The sequence below is a fragment of the Lichenostomus cassidix genome, chromosome 3, assembly GCF_008360975.1.
Source record: "Lichenostomus cassidix isolate B80296 chromosome 3, HeHo_3.0, whole genome shotgun sequence".
NCBI lineage: Eukaryota > Metazoa > Chordata > Aves > Passeriformes > Meliphagidae > Lichenostomus > Lichenostomus cassidix.
In genome coordinates this window covers 71,018,741-71,036,978 of record NC_139483.1, presented here as the reverse complement: position 1 = coordinate 71,036,978, position 18,238 = coordinate 71,018,741, and the positions used below count along the sequence as shown (strand labels likewise).

Here is an 18,238-nt window from a genome sequence, read left to right as displayed (position 1 = left end):
AGGACAGATGAAGATGCAGTTTCCAATATAACAACAGTTTTTAAGTGAGCAATTTAGTTTCCAAAGAGCAAGGATTGTGTATTTACTAACACAACGCCCAGCAGCATTTCTAATATTACAGTAAGGCAGAGAGAATAATAAAGTATATAATTTTTCTAAGGGGACATACATGTTAATTCATGATTTTTTGAGCTAACCAAGTCTTATGTTTCTCAAACATACTGGATGAAAATTTTTAACTACATTCTCAGTGATTGACACCAGAAGTGGCAGGAGGCTTTGACAGTAGTAGGGTCTTTTAAGTGCTCTGAAATGTGTGGATTTTTTCTGAAGATCTGTATTAAGGGGTAGTTTATTTGACATTTCTTGACACTAAGAGGAGGTGAATACTGCTTTCTTGTTTGTTTAACTACTATATGCCTATGTATTGTTCTTTTACAGTTAGGGTATTATGGATATCCCTGGCTAATGCATTTGGGTTTGTAAAATGATTACTTTCCAGTTACAGAGAAAAATTTACAGTGAATAATTTGAATTAATTTTCACTGTGCTGCCAGAAAAGTAAATCATAGCCCATCAAGGCAGTGGCATGAAGTTTTTCAAGTGAGACTCCAAACAATAACACTTTACCTCACGCATCATCTATGCTTACAGTAATGATTAGGAATTGATTTGATACAGGATTAAGGCTGTATTCATAAAAGTATTATGTTTTCGTATCCTCATATCTTTATCTGATCTTTTAATTTTGTTGCTGTAATGAGAGTAAAGAATGGTAGAAAATAACATTGGGATTTTTGTTTCTATGTATATGTCTGCTGAAGTGAAACACATGAGAAAAATAGAATTCTCTAATAGTAGAATTAATTTCCATTGGGGCTTATCCCTTTTATTAGGGATAAAATTAATAGTGCTGCAATTTGTCTTTTTCTCATCTCCAAAGAATTTCAACATATCTCAAAGTGAGTGTTTCATGGAAGATAGGGAGGAGGGACTGTGGAAACCTTGAGTGTGTCAATTTTCATGGAATCACCATTTTGGTAAAAGAGTTTCAGGATGCCCTGGTGGGAGATGTGTCTCTGGGAAAGATGACCAAAACACAGTGTCATCTTTGCAGTTTGGGGAACTGGAAGGTGTCAAATCTGATCTGTTATTCTCAGGGCATCAAAAATAATTCATTTTTTTAAGAAAATTATACAAATGTCAAATAGAGTTAAAAAAAAGACAGTGACTGCAGCCTGACATAAATCCAAAATGGATGAAATGAAACTGATTGTGTCTGTCTTAGGAAGAAAATTGTGTTACTTTGTCACCATATGTTGAAATTAATCCACATAGTCAAATTTTATTTTCCCATTTCCTGACATCTGAGTGCCCAGTTATGAGGGTCAGTAATGCATGGTGACTTGTCCCACGTTGGGCCTGGACCCATCAATCCACTTGTCCACTTGTCTCATCAAGTGCTGAGTAGACATCAAGGATTACAAATGTAATAACTCAGAAAAGATCAAGTAATCACAAAAGCTTTGGACTGGAAGGGATGTTAAAGACCATCAAGTTCCAAAACCCCTGCCAATGGCAGGGAATATTCCACTAGATCAGGTTACTCAGAGCCTCATCCAACCTGGCCTTGAACACCTCCATGGATGGGGCATCCACAACTTCTCTGGGCAACCTGTTCCAGTCTCCCACCACCCTCGCAGTAGAGAATTTCTTTCTAATATCTAATCCTCACCTACCCTCCTTCATCTAAAGGCCGTTCCCTGTTGTCCTTTCCCTACATACTGTTGTAAAAGTCCTTCTCCAGCCTTCTTGTAGGCCCCCTTTAGGTACTGGAGAGTGTTCTAGGGTCTCCCCCAAGCCTTCTCTTCCCCAGGCTGAACAGGCCCAACTCTCTCCACCAGTCTCCATAGGACAGGTGCTCCAGCTCAATTTACTGGTTCTCCTCTGGACTATTTTCAACAGGTAGTTTTTGTGCTGGTGGCCCCAGAGCAGGTCACAGTACTCCAGCTGAGGGTCTCAAAAGAGCAGAGCAGAGGGGCAGAATCACCAAACTCGCCTGTTGGTTCTCATTCTAGAGATGCAGCTCGGGATGGAGCTGGCCTTATGGGTTACCTCCAAGCGCACATTGCTCGGTTGCATTGAGCTTTTGGTCCACAGACAACCCCAAAGTCCTTCTCATCAGGGCTTGTCATGACCCACTGTCTGCCCAGCCTGTACTTGTGTTTGGGATTGCCCTGACCAAGTTGCAGGACCTTGCAGTTTACCTTGTTGAACTTGATGATGTTCTAATGACATAGATGATGTTACTTAACTCTCCATCCACTTTCTAACTGGGCAGTAGTTAGGCTGGAATTTGTCTACATCTGTCTATCATGCAGATCAATGTTTTTTTTATTACTTTGTATGTTCTTATTCATTACATGTTTGTACTTGTCTGTTCAGACTTATCTTCTAGAATGAAGTAAAACTTCACATAAAATAAGGAATAAATTAAAACAGTTATGACATTTCAAAGTGTCTCATAGATTTCATCTTATAAATATCTGAAATATTTTAACTCAGCCACCACAGATTTCATCCTTAGGATTTATATTTTGTTTTCATTAAAGCTAATTATTAATAAGTTTATCCTGGTATCTTTAGTATTTACGTAATGCCTAGAACCTGGATAAGCTTTATTCAGTTTAAGTAAATGTAACAAGTTTCCAGATGAGCTAGCTTATATATACTCTATGCAGAAGAGAACTAAATTAGGATCTAGTGCATAAAAATATGGCTAACATTCTTATTTTTAGATTTGTGACAATATTTTGTAAATATATTCTTTATTATATTAGCCATTTTTAAAAATAATTATGGGACAGGTAAAACATTTTATGATATAAGGTTGTGAGAATGCACACAATATGATACCACTTCTGTTTTTTTTTTTTAATTTCATATTTGATAGACTTTTCTAAAAAGACCCTGTTTCTGTTATTGTTTTTAATAATGATCAATTTTAGTCAAGTCTAAGACCCTGGAATTTAATTATTGATTGAGAATTCCAGAGTGTGGATTGTGATGCCTGCATCAAAATGCAGGTGAGGGGGATGAGTACACAGGAGGTTGATTTTGTCCATTTTAATAAGTTTTACTCTATTAATTACTTAAGGTGATGAAATTATAGATTTCAAAAAATTGTTAATTGAGTATTGTTAATCAATGAGAGGTAGCATATCCTGCAGTGATCTACTTCCATCCAAATGATACCTAAAAATGTTATTAATAATTTTGATTAAATTGTGAAAAATTGCAGATGACAAAGTAACAGAGAAAAATGGGAATAAGTAAAATTTGACACAAGTCAAATTTTATTGCATGATGAAATGAATTCACTGAAACACTTTGATAAAACCTCATCCATTTGAGAACAGAAATTATGTCAAAATTAAATGATGTAGGATTATTTTTTATCCTGAGTACAGTAACTGAAATTCCAGGTGACAGCTGGTTAGCAAATGGAAAAACCCCAACACTTCCAGGATGTTGCAGCAAATCTGGAAAGTATAATGATAAAAATGCTAGCTACAAAAAAGGGATTAATGTTACCTGTATGTTTTATTGCAGGAAGGTGTGCTGTGGCATGGTGTCTAATAATTTTAGTCTTTAATAACCATCTCTGGTACAAAAATATAATGTTAGAGTGAGTAAAACGGTAAAGAAGAACAGAAACATTTTACTGTAACTACTCATATTTTAATTCTTTTTTCTAAATGAGGGAGTTTCCCTTTCCTTAATTCTGAACCACAGTATCTACAGAGTCTTGTAAATGTTTTTGACAGTTTGCTGCTTCTGGGGGTATGTGAATCCTGCTCTTCTAACAATTAGAAGAAACCTTTGTGCAAAATTCCTGAAATGAAGTGATAAGAGTTAAGTCTGAGTTTTTTTAATACTGAAATGAAGTCATCCATCTTCCTGCTACGTATAGTTTCATGGTCTACTGCCTCTAGTCCTCTTATGTACAATTTGTGTACCTGTTGATTAGACTGAAGGTGGTGCAAAATACTTTAGTTAAAGTGTATTATAAATTAACAAACAGAAACAATATCTATTTTAATGGGTACTTATGTTACATCTATTTAACTATTAAATCTTATCTATGATGGCACAGGCAAATGAGAATTAATTAGAACAACCCTGAGTAAGAAGAAATAATGTAAATTAGCTAATTAGAGAGCTCCTGCTGGTCTTGTACTATCATTTTTCCTTGACTAAACATTCACATAGTAACAAAGGAGCAAACAGAAAACAGTGCCATAAGTCAGTTCTAGACAATGCTATGTAGGTCAAAAGATATTTTTTATGTTATTAAAAGCCATCGGAGGAAGGATTTTGTGCATTCCATACATTCCATTTTTGTCTAGTTGAATTCATATAGAAAGTTGTTTCTACAGTAGTACACAGAATGCAAATTTTCTCTGCAAAACCTTTTGTCTTTTAAAAAAAACAAACAACTATCCCTAGGTAAATGATCTTGTTGATTTCTAGATTAGGATCCTCTCTAAAGGGAGAGTAAATTAAAAAAACATTAGTTACCACAGCTGTTTGAGACTTTGCCAAAAAAAGATTTAGCCGTGCTGACACAGGAAGGTGTAAAGAAATGAAACAATGGTGTAATAATACTGAGCGTCAGTGAAGTGGATCTGAATAAACCACCTGTCTTCCAGTGACTTTTTATTGCTGAACAAATACTGAGAAGCTGCTCAGCAGTTACAAATGTGTTAGTTGAGCCAGTATCTATTGAAACTGTCATCATATGTCACTTTCTTATGTTAAAGTACTTTATTATGTTAATAAAGTAGCAACTGCTACTGTTCCATCTATATGGGATATTGTTAGCAATTAAGTTTAAATTAAACAAGCCAGGATCCCACAATTAAGACGTTATGACATCTAAATTCAGCTATCAAATCTACAATTTTTTGGACTTTATGTAATGTTATTCACATTTGGCAAAGGTAATAATTTCTAGTAGCAACTTTCCAGGACCTGTGAGGTGGTTATCAAGAAGCTTCATCTGGGCTTTTCACAGAGGAGCCTGTCAGGAAGACCAAAGGCAACAAGCATAAACTGGAAGCCTCCAATGGTGGAAATTGCATTACCTCTCTAAACAGCCTTGTCTGTAGAAGCTTTTTCAGTATGTGGGTAGACAAGCAGTGGACCAGCTTATCCAGAAAAGTCATGCAGTCACCTTCTTTGGAGGTTTTCAACACTGACTGGGTAAAGCCCAGAGCAACCTGATCTCATCATGTAGATGTTTTAAACAGAAAATTGCTCTAGGGAGCTCCTCATCTCTCCCCATTTGAATTGTACTATGATGCTGTGGAAGGCAGTGGAAAAACAATTTCTTTCAAAGTAATGTAAGTAGCTAGTTAAAATAAAAATAGCAATAAAGCCCTAATAAGGTCCTAGCGGTTTCAAAGGAAATGAAGATCTTGTGACAAGACCAAAAAATTCTTGGAGGTATAAAATTTTCTATATTGTAACAGTACGAACAGGGCAGTTTAGGACAGTCTGTAAACTTAAAAGCAAATTACAGATCTTATCTTTTCAAAGCAGTGGCAGGGAAATGCACTTCTCTGAAGAGGAATAATGCATAAGGTCTCTGTGCATTAAGAGTGTGTTAGATAGGTTTAAGGAATTGAAGCTGGGCTTTAGCCTTCCTCTTTTATCTTAGGGATGCATTTCCTCCAAAGTCAATGTAACTGAAATTCAGCTCAGGTTAACAGTCTCAAAAATTTGGGGTGACTGAAGAAGTTTGTGGATTGACTTGGGGTCTTAGGCTGAGGAGACATAATGGATTAAACAAAAGCTTAATGAAGATTTCCTTTTAAAAAAGGTAGGTTCCTTTACAGACAATAAATGCATTGCTGCCTGTAGACAAGTAAAATAACTTAAATATCTTTTCAGTGTATGTGTAGTTTTGTGTATATTAGACAATTACAATATGATTGTACTGATTGACTGAATAAACAACTGAGAATCGATAGTGTATGATTCTCTTTACAATTTTAATATAAACATTAATGCTAAATCAATGAAAAATGTTAGCAGCAAAATTCATACCAGAAGACTCCGTTTACACTGGCTAAAAAACTCAATTATTATGGTGGAATACTGTGTAATTTTAGAATCTAATTAAAAATAACTATTAGTCATTTTATTGTTTCTATGTCTAGATTGTATTTAAATACTTCATTCTTTTGAAAAAAATAGGTGAGGCAAAAGCTTTTCAGAAAATTGTCAACAAAAAAATATTCAATCAGTGTTTGTTTTTCCTTTCCCCATTGTTATTAGAAGCTATGAGATCCTTTCAAACTTTTATTTACCCCAAAATTATTGTGATTGTTTCTCTGGGTATTATAGAGTTTATTGTCACAGAAAAGACATAAATTTCTCCAAATACCAAGTTTCTTGCCAAACACCAACTTTTATGGCCATAAACTACTCAACATTAACATGCAGATTTTTTGCTGAAGTTATTTGTTTCTGCAAACATAGATTGAATTCAGTATAATTTTTAAATCTCTGTTCTTAGAGGTTATGTACCATATTTCAGCCCTGTACAAATGAAAAAAATGTCCTCCCTTTTTTTCTTTGTATACTACTTTATGTAAAATAGTCAGTGAACAAGGTGCTTGTAAGTAAAATGTAACTGAAGAAGCAAAGGATGAAAATTTTCGCTTGCTTTAGGCATTTCTGTAGCAGCACAAAGTCGGGGTACCTTGAGTTGTTTGTTGGTGAATGAACATCTAAGAGCTGCACGTGGTAACAAGACGGGGAAGATTTATGCAGGTGTGAAGAGAGTGTGAATGTTTATCCTTTGTCCCCACCTTGGTCAGGATTGCTCCTACCTCTGTCATGGATGAGCTTCTGGTACTTTCAAGGGATGCTTTACTGCTGGTTTGGTCCAGGCTTGTCAGGAGCCCCTGCGTTCCTGAGGGGTGCTATGGAGCGGCAAGGGAGAGGATGCACAACCAAGCATCATTATGTGCAGTGCAGTCCTTCAGCACACAGTACAGTAGGCTGTACAACTCTTCCATTTTGCTCAAGACTGTGCCTTGTGTTGCAATGTCCTTGTCGGACCTGTTTCTAATCATTATTGTAACCTTTAGCTGGCACAGAATTTTTCTTTGTACCAACTAGCTCACCTCACCAATCCTTGGATGCTGTCATAAAAAGGCTTTCATCTCAAGAAAGAATAAGTGCTATTATGGATTATGTTTTCAAATAGATATATCTTTTTATTCCCTTAAAGAATAGAAGCATACATAAATTAATTCTAAAAAATGGAATCATTGATCACTGCCAAGTGAGACAATTATTCTTTGTAATAGAGCTTATCAAAAAGCCATTTTAGGATATACTGGTTTGTTAATGTTGCTAAATGTTGACTGATAAAATACTAATTTTACACCATTCCTCCACTATTCTGAGAAGTAAACTAAAGAGGATTATCTTGTAATTCTTCAATATAGACAAGCATAGGAGGCACAAGAACTGCACTTCTGGAAACTTGGCCCCTGTTTTCTCTTTGAAATAGTGCTTTTCACTTTGAAATAGTGCTGTTTTCAGAATGAAAGGATTGCCAGGAAACTTGAGTATTTTGGAGATAAAATATATTGGCAAAAGTAGTTACATGGGGCAGCATTACATTTTTCAGTTAGTCATTTCCTCAGTTATCAAAGACTCTGGATTTTCTTTTTGTGAGATGCTTAATTTTTCATCTTATGGTGATATTATAGTTCAAGAATATTGAAACAGAGTTACTCAACTCTGAAGAGAATCTTGAGATGTCAAGTCATGTACATAAATTTTACATGTCAGGTTGGGATGTCTGTTCTATTCTGTCATATAAGAGGTATTAATTCTTGATCAGTTATTTTTCTAATTTCATCTTGGCAACTTGGCTCCACTAGAGATAGTTACAACCTATATTCATTAGTATAGGGTTTTGTTTCCATCTAATGAAACAAGCGTTGGATTTTCTATAGTATTTATTAAAATAAATTATTTGTTTTTCATTGAGGTTCTGTTAATATAATAAGACCAAAATTCACATCTACCAATGGCCTTCCAAAAGATCTAATTTCTCTATCTTTGGGAAGCTGTTTCTTCTGTGAGGGTCTAGTCAGTTTGCTTCAGACTCCTAGGTTAAGTCTGCTACTTGCCTCACAAACTTATAGCTTGGGTTGTTATGTTTTGTGAACTTCTAAATGTTGACCTATAACTTTTAATTCAAATTAGTTTTAGTTTCTTACTTTACTGTTCTCTTTCTGCATCAGCTGGAATATCATCAATAGTATGCAATCCATAAAAAGTCATCCACTGTGGAATTAAGGCTTGCTGTTTTGATTAATATCAATAAGTTCTTAATACCAATGGAAGTGTAGCATATGTAATTTTTTTGACCGGCAAACCCTTATCAAATTAAATGAACCGCACCAACAGAGTTTCACATCGGAACTTACTACAGTAGATCTAATTGCATAAATGCTCAGGAATAGACCATAGAAGAACTTTTTGTAATGAGACAATAAAAATTAAAGGGAACACTCAAATGCTACATTATATAGAATTTTGAGTGTCACACATTATACACAATACCAAATGAGCAAAAAGTATATAAATGTATGAATTTATATTTTTTTATTGGGAATCAAATCTCTGCATCTTAGAACAGGCATTCTGAAAATGGTGTACTTTTCAGCTATGTTACTTGCATATATTACTTGGGTAACAGTATTCCATGGCAGCTATATTTCTATCATTACATACCTGTATTTACATATAGTTTAGACGGAATTTTTAGTTTACAGCTTTCCATGTCTTGTACTCTGTACTTTCTCACTTTGAACGTTCCTCTTTTTTATGTGTACATACGCCACACATACATATACATACATGCACAGGAGTGTTTCAAGAGCTATTGACAGAGATTAAGAAGTAGATTCTGTAGATTTTTTGTCACTGTGATTTCCTTTAAGTTTTGATTAAAAGAATAATATGGACCATTTACTAATCTCCTATGAATTATTACTGTAATAACTAAAACTCAATGTTAATTGACAAAATGCATTCAATTGTATGATTTCATTTTAAGTACTCCAATTGATTATTAACTATCTGTAAGTTTTGTAGTGATTCCCACTAGAATCACTAGAAAGGACAGTTGTGCTTAGAATATCTTCAGCAACTTTTCAGGTGTAGAACTTTCCATTTTAAACTAGTCTTCATTTTGTACCAGTTATTTTATGCTAAAATATGAAGAACTGCATCCTGGCCCTTTTCCTGCATTTGTTCAAGCATGTTCACATCTGCTTCCCAAATATATTTGCTTCTAAAGAGCACAGTGAATGAGTGACAAAGAGAAGACATATGTTGAAATGCCCAAATAATAAAGTTTTAAAGTATGTGATAATGGATGTTCATATTTTCTGCAAGATATAATATTTTTCTTCACTTGTATCCCTGTACTAGTGCTTTTAATTTTTTCTAAATGCTGCTACGTCAGTTTAGCAAGGAGGAAGTAGAATAAATCTGTAACCTGACCTAAAGGGAGAAGAGAGATTTAAATTTCAGGCTACTAGTACAAGAACAAACCTCCTCCATATGAAGTTTGTGTTTTGCATATTCTGATTGTGTGCTTCAGCCTGTTTCTCTTGACTTATGGCCTTTTTCTTTTTTTGTATTTCTGTTAACAGAAAGCTGACCTTGCAGTTGCACCATTGGCAATTACCTATGTTCGTGAGAAGGTCATCGACTTTTCCAAGCCCTTTATGACTCTTGGAATAAGTATTTTGTACCGCAAGCCCAATGGTACAAACCCGGGCGTCTTCTCCTTCCTGAATCCTCTCTCCCCTGATATCTGGATGTATATTCTGCTGGCTTACTTGGGTGTCAGTTGTGTGCTCTTTGTCATAGCCAGGTAACATGTCAACTTTTGTGATTTTTTTGGCAATTGTTACCATTTTTTCTTACGAATAATTGTCAAAAGTCACAAAAATTTTCTTACTTTCATACTCTTATATTTAAACTTCATGATTTACAGAAGAATAATTAATGATGAGGGTTCTCACTATAATATTCTCCACTGCCATATTAAGTTTCCAGTTTGTTACTGGACTTTTGCACTAAGTCTTGAGTATGCTAGCTAGGTTTCTTCTTTTATTTAAAAATATAGAGACATCAGAAAGTTTTCAAAATATCTTTTCCCAATAAGTCTGCATTTAGAAACACAGGGTTTGCATGTTTTATTGTGTACCCTGATTTCTGTTTATGCTATGGGGCTTAATCTGAAATTGATTACTTAGCTGCCCACATTAATTCTAGATGCCCAAATTGGGCCTCTACCAGTTGCAAAACAGTTTGTGTAGATTAGTATCTTAGAGATACGGTAACAGTATTTATTTTTTCATTTTTCTGCAAGGTGAAATACCTGAGATACCTAACAGAATTGAAAGTCTCTTAGTGGAATATTTTTGGAAGCTTAGTTGAGCTTTTAGAACTAAGGAACCCAATACCTCAATTGTTAAATTATAAATTGATGTGATATCTGTTTTTTTCAACCCAAATGAGCAGAAAACCATCTTTAGTCAAAAAACCCCAATATGTTTACCTTTTCCTTCTTAACTCATAAGGGCTGAGTTAAGATGCTCACATAAATACAGACTTAAATGTTATAGCTTTGGCTTTTGTCATGACAGCAAAAGAAAAAAGCCAGAAGAGTCTATGTAATCTCTTTTACAGATTTCCCCTTGTAGTCACTTGCAATTTTGTTTAATCAAATGTATATAAACTATATTGGCTTTTTTCTCTTTAATATGGGGTCTTTTTGTGTGAGTTGATAATGAAATCTCACTTCAGTCTCAAGATATCCATGATTTCATTCTCTGGTTCACAGTAGAATCTTCATATTTTTCTTTTTCTATTATGCTGTAGTTAGTATCAGGATTCTCCATCTGTCTTTGATATTCTCTGTTTCATTTTGGAGAAGCTGTGTCATTCTTATATTAGGGAGAAGCAATATTTTTAGATACCAGTTTAAAAGTAATTTAGAACCTGTAGATGAAGTACATGAGGTATTGAAGTATTATAGATAATACTGAAACATATTGTGTAATGAAAGACTTTGCTGTGTACCTTCTTTAAAAGTGCGCTTTACACAGCCAGACTTATGTTGAAAGTTTCTTGAAAGACCAGTATATTTTAGTGGACTACATAACCACAGAGTACAATAATTTCTGAGGTGTTCCTGTCATGCAGATACCTCTGAAAGCACAGCTGAGCATAAATCACAACTGTTATCTTGTGAAATGCCTCACATAAAATATTTATGTATATGTCCAAAAGTTTTAACCCTACTGTTATCACTGAAGGACATTTTCAGCATGATGCACAGTGCTTTTGACAGGCAGATCCCACTAATGTTAGCAGGATTTGTAAGGCTGAGGTCCTACTTATGCTTTGAAAATGTGCCATGGCATATTTTTTTAGGAAAGATAGGTTTTTTTGAAACCTTTTTTTTTTACTTAAGCTATTCAGCCACTTGAGCTCACTAGCAGAATAAGAAAGAATATTTATTTTTATATAGAAGCACCAGATTGTAGACCAATAGTACAGAAATTTTTTTTACTTGTCTGTTTTTGTGACCACCATCATAAATTCCTTATATAATTGGAAGCATTATCTTCATTTTAAAGTAATAAGGACTGTGTTTTATAGTGAGCAGAGAAGTTTGGTTTTTGTAGAGTTGTATAAAATGCCTTCTTTAACTCATAAATTTATATCAGCATTCAGATCTAGAGATTTTCAATATTTCTTAACTGGTACTATCAAATATTGATAACATGTTTAAAAATAAAATATGTAGGGTTATGTAAGACAATCTACAGATTTTATTCATAATGCAGAATGACTTAATAGTATGTGATAGCAATTTTTAACAGTATCGCTTGTAAAAGGAAGCAGGTGTAAATTAAAAGTTGCATTTCCTGCTGAATACTAAGCAGAGAGAAGAGCGTTATTCAAAAGTTGAAGACTTGTTTGCAAATACAATTCAAAAATGTTATCTGTCATGTAAAGAGACATACTTTGAAGTGTGGTAATGAAGAGGTCTGCAGCACAGTGGTTTGTATTTTCAGTACAGATTATATGTTAGGTATTGTACAGCTGATGATGTGTTTTTCAGTCCTGGGGTTGTGAAACTCTTGGACTGCATACCACTAGTTTAATAGGTTCTAGACACCTAGACACCTAGAGTGTCTTATTAAGAAGATTTCTATTCCATAACAATTCTTCCATAATGGATGTTTAACTAACAGTTTTTCATAATAATTACTATGTGTTTCATAATAAGATGTGCCATTGTTTGGAGCAGTACTTAGTATGTCTTTTGAGATAAAATGTTTTGTAATAACAGCTCATCAGAATGTTCAGTATAGAATATTTATTTTAAAAGGAAACCTCCCATTTTTGTGTCAAATATTTTGTGATGTTGTTGTTTCACCACATCTTCCAAACAGTGTTGGCATGTAAGAGCTTGGTACGTTGAAAACAGAAGTGCCATTCTGTTGTGCTACTTGGATGTCACTCATTAATTAGTGATATGGTGATATTTCAGGAAAGATGAAGAAAATAGTAAAAGCTTCAATAATCTTTAAGAATGAATTGCTGAAAATACTTTCATAGAAAAGAAATATAATACAAATCTATATCAGTACTTTATTCGCAAAAGCATTGGATTTTCCTTCCAGTTTGAGAACCATATATAAAGAGCCATAATCTTTGCACACTCAACAAGGCAAGAAGCTAGGAAAGATTTATATGTTATGTGGAGGGCTTTTCTATTTTATTATTCTTTTGTAGTTGCCCTCAAAAAGATGATTCTACTTTTGAACAGGCAGATTTTGCATTGCAGATAGGATGAACCTGTATGTGTTGTAACAGTGTTTTCTTTAATTGTCATCCTTTGTGGGGAGTTATAGTGGACTATGCTTTCTCTAGAGATACAAAAACCTCTTAATCTTGTTTGTTGCTATTGTTGAATCTCACTAGTTAGGGTGGCTAGTCTCTGAAAATTCCTTTCTTGTACAGACTGATGACTGTTATATAAACCCAGTCTGCTTGACACTAAGCCTATTTATTTTCTGTGAACTGAGAAGTTCACATAGCATTTTTTCCTCTTGTGATAACAATAATAGATCTGTTTCTGGTGCTAGATAGCCGTGTCTTTGTGTGTCTGCTAGCAGTGTCTTGTGTCAAATGAAATCCTGTTGCATTCCAATACCTTCCCTTTATGCCTCTGTCTTTACTTGTTTCTTTGACTTAGAATACCAGTTAAATTCACAGTTTAGACCTGATTAGAAGGAAAACTAAGACTTCAGTAAAGTACACCAACTCTTTTTTTGGACTTTTGTCAAGTACACAACCTTTTCTGATTTGTATAATCAAATACCTCAACTAGTGCAATTTTTTAAAATTTCTGTCTGCTCCTGCAAACTATTGTTTCATTTCTAAGCAACATGACATTTTCTTACAGTGTTGTATAGCAACTTCATATACACATATTGTCCCATCTTTTCCATCAGTCTGTGTACAAAAAACAAACACTTCCTATTATTGGTCATCAACATCTAATATGTTGGTAACCAGAGGATCCTCCCCCTTCTATGTAGGCAATATGAAGAAAACCAGTTTTATGCTTTGAAAAATGCTTAATATGTTTTATTCACATAGGTCTTCCTATAAATGACCTTCAAAATGAATCTTCAGATGAGTTTTCTGATGATTGTGTTGTATTTTTGACTCATCCATAATTTTTAACATCCATGTCTTCTTGCATATTTTCTGAAAATATAGATCGCAGATTAAATGCCTTAAATATTTTCATCAAATAATTTTTTCCTAATTTACTGGATTTCAAGATATTCCCTGCACACTGAAGGATTTCTCAGTGTAGTAAGGTCTTTTTGCCGTGGCCATATCTGTCTGTCATAAAGAAGTTTGCTCTTAGTGACATATCTTCAAAATTGGAAGAGATACAGCTGCATTAGAGAGGTGCTTCATTTTCGCATATCAGATGTGAAGCAGATAAACTCTCCTGGATAAAATGGTCCACTATTGAGCTCTTATGCTTTTTACAATGAGCTGTCTGAAGTATCAGTAAATATTGTGCAAATATACATTAAACTGTGCTCACTGCCCTAATTGCTAATATTGAATCATGGGTTGTCATTTTAAAGGGATTAATTTGCCTTTACTTGTAACACATTTTGTATGCTAGGACTCCTTGCTTTATCCTTCCTTTGGAAATATGTTATTCTGCATCTCCTATGTCAAGCCCTTGTGCTGTTTCCAGCTGCCAAAGCATTTTTTATCACCTATTTTTCCATTTTCTCATGAGCACTGATGAGAGCACAATGAATGTTGCCTCATCAACAAATTATATTTTTCTCTTACCAACTGGAATAAAACATAATTAAAGGAGACAAGTTTTAAAAAGTCTCCACACATTTATCTTAATCTTTTCTCTCTGAAGAAGCTTAGGAATAACCTGCTACTTCAGGCTGGAACAGACGACTGAGCATTAAGTCTCTCTGGAGGCATGCATATCCTTTTACATCTCATCAGTCTTCATTTTTATTTTATATTTTTGATCAGCTGATTATTGTCCTTAAGCTTGTCTGATTGATTTTTAAGCTACTTCCTGAAAACCACCTTGATGGAAAGAAATGAATGAGAGAATGAGAGGAAACTACTTTTCCAGTTTCTATGGAGCTCTGGTTCCTAAATTACTATGTTGATAATTATTCAAGCTGGAAGTTAGCATATTTGTCGTTTATTTTAACAAGCATTCTTTCCATGAAAATTTTGTCTCCTGAAGTCTCCCTAGAGAACCACAGCATATTCTGTGAGGTGTTTTCAGGAATAGATTCATCATCCAATAGGGGAATCTAGATGTCAACCCTGAAATCTACTTCTCGTCTAATTTTACAGTTTTAGGATAGTTTTGCCTCAATTGTAATGCAAATAGGGATATTGTCACTCAACTATAAAGTGCTGTGTAAGTAGACAAGGATAAAATCATGCCAAAAATTATACACTTCCCAAAATTGTTCCTTAACAATTACTTCAAATCAGAAATTTTTTGAAATTGAAATCAAGTTGCACCTTATGACCCTAAGTTGATTTCTTCCAAAAGATTCTGTGTAATCTGCTTCTTTTTTATAATTTTTTTCTGGTTGAAAAACAAATTCTTGTTAATTCTAGAGATCATCTTTATTAAGAAGAAAAGGTAACGGTGCCAGTGAACCAGGCAGATTGCATGACAAGAATTTTTCTCTTTCTTTTATGGCTTTTTAAGCTTTTTTTTTTTTAACTGATATGTTTGTGTAACTATACCAAGAAATCCTAGTATTTTGTGGGAAAGTTTTAGAAAGCTTCCTTGCTGAACTAAATTTCCTGTCCTTTACATGAGATCTGAGAAATTTTAATTTTAGTATTCCAACATTCAAATGAAGTTTCAATAAATGAGGTAATATAAAGAAAACACCTCAATTATATCTTATATCCTAACTTTTTGCACTCATAAGCAAATTATTAAGCACTTGTTTTTTACTTAGTCTATCCTGCTAAATGTTATAACAATGAGATTGTACAGTCATCTTACCTGGACAGCAGTCACTAGAAATTTTGTAAGCAAGACTTCCCCCTGATATTTCAAATATGCTCAGATACTTCTAAATATCACTTTTCCCAAAATGTGGATGAAAGCTTTAAATTGGTTAAACACTTTACTTCTCTGTATGCTATTTATATTAGCATAGACCCATATAATTGGTGACAGTATGTAAGTAATTAAGTAATTTTCTGTGGCTAGCACACAGATCTGATGATCCATCTCTTTTCTATATAAAATTGCAAAATATACTGGAAATATAATTCCTTTTCATAGTCATCATCCAGGTTGTGTAATTATTTTGAGAAGTTATGATTTAGATCACAATCAGTGCTATAAAATCAAAATGTTTTGGATGAAGATTTATTGCTTAAAGAAGGACATGCATAGCAATGAGTTAAGCAACAATCTCTCACTTTGTGTTTTGACACTTGGAAGAATGCTTTGATCTCTCGAACTCCTCCAGAAGAGATTTAATGTCAGCTTACGAATTTTATAGTCCACAAATAAACAACTCAGTATGGACTCCTCATCCTAAGCCCTCAAGACTTGCTTGAACCACTTCTGAATGCTTTCAATCTCCTTCACCTGTTGAAGAAGAGATAAGAATTCCAGGAGGTCTATGAGTCTACATGCAAGCACAATATCTGCATTATAACCTCTACTATAATACTGTTAGAGATTGCAGTAAGAGAAAACTTCTTATCATTTAAACTTTTTAACATAAATATCCTCCTTACATTGTAGGGGTAAAAATCCCAGTTCTCTAAATCCTTGCAATATTGGTGGTAGATCAGTCTGAAATCCCAGATACTACTTACCATGCATCAAAACTGTGAAGAAATTGCTGCCAGCAAAACAACTGAAATGACTTTACTGAGGTTGGCGGAAAAAAACCATAATCAGCTGCTTTAGCAGACCAGCAGAAAATATAGTACTTCCCATTGGCTAAATCTCCATTTGCATGTTAAAGAAGAAAAATATAGTCACTTGAAGAGAATAATTTCTGGATTCCTATATCAAGAAATTGGGGTTTTTTTATTGCCTCATGATGCAAGTTTTTTAGGAAAGCGGTAGGTTTGGTGACTTGTGCCTTAAGGAAAGCACCTTGTAGTATGCATTTTTTTGTCCCAGTTGCTTCACCAGTATGTTTTATGTTAATTCTTATTCCTTTGTAGATTACCTTAATCAGATTTTCATTTTTTTAAAACAAAGAATATGAAAGTATCTTAATGCTGTGTAAAATTGAAGATGGCCTTAAAACTCTTTTCATCCTTTCTGTTTTTTTTTTTTTTTTCACATTATTCTGAAAGACATCACAAGGCTCTACAATTCATTACTAATTATCCAAGAACCTAGGTATTTTGAATGGCTGCACCGAATTGTAACTCTGTTCATCCTTAAGGAATTTTGCATGACTTATTACCAGCAACTTAACTCCTCATTCTCACTTACTTAAGTACTCATTCTGACTTTTATGACTTCCTACATGTAGCTGTTACATATTTTAAAACATGTGTTTCCTCTCCATATTGATGGAACATTTCAATGCAGTCTTTTATAGAATCTGAGGGTATTTGTGGAAAGTTGTTTCAAAATTCATGTTGAACTACTTTCCATTCTTTGATTTCTTCTTTGTTTCAGTTGCTCATTTACATGTTACACTGAGTATCTCACTGCCCAAACATGTCACGATCCTGTATATCCTTTTGAATCTCAACAGTATCTTGTGTCTTAAGATCTCAAGGGAGTTCGCTAAAGCTCTTTGAGAGGATTCAGTTGGATAAACCACCTTTACTAGCAAAATCTTCTAAGTTTTCATTGGTGAAATACTGAGTTTGCTCAGTGGCCTTCTTCTATTTTGATTTTTGACTGACTAGAATTGTTCTGTTTGATTCATTCTGTTTCACAGTGTTCATTGCTAGACATCTGTCTGAATGTCATTCACTTTTTATCTAAATCATCATTTCTAATTGCCTCTGACAATTTGATAATTTCATTTGCATTCCCTTCATCTTTAGAACAAAATGGGAGATGCTGGAAGATATTATGCCACACTGTATTGTCATTTCTTTTCAGACACATGTAATCCTATTTTACACACTCATAATTGAGTTCACATGTCCAGATTCCTGTGACTTTATTTTTGCACACTCTATGGCCAAGCTAAAATGTTATAAACATACATACTATGAAAATTGTTTTTGAAAGTATCTTTGCAGTCAAAACAGTTACATTTCTCATTAAAAAAAAATTGTAGTTTTCTTAATCTAACTGGTTCAGCTGAAAGCAAAGTAGATCTCATCTGCCTACTTTTGTGTTTTCAAATGTCTTGGATAAACAACTTCCATAAGTGAGTCAATATCTGAAGACTGTTTTGTCAAGAGTTCTATAACATCACAGAAAATAATGTTTCATATCTACCATGGACAGTGATTTGTTGATTTCTATGTACTGTGCTAACATCCATTAGCAAATAATTCCATAGTCTATACTTGTGAAAAACAATCTGAG

The 18,238-nt window shown here is 34.1% G+C and overlaps 1 protein-coding gene across 3 annotated transcripts in view; it reads left to right on the top strand.

The window, feature by feature from the left end:
• Positions 1-18,238, top strand: part of GRIK2 (glutamate ionotropic receptor kainate type subunit 2) — a 360,582-nt gene that overhangs the window by 213,349 nt on the left and 128,995 nt on the right. For all 3 annotated transcript variants that reach the window (XM_085056272.1, XM_085056271.1, XM_085056273.1), the window contains exon 12: positions 9,750-9,973. In XM_085056272.1, coding sequence (XP_084912398.1) covers positions 9,750-9,973 — 224 coding nt within the window. The remainder of the gene's footprint in view (positions 1-9,749; positions 9,974-18,238) is intronic.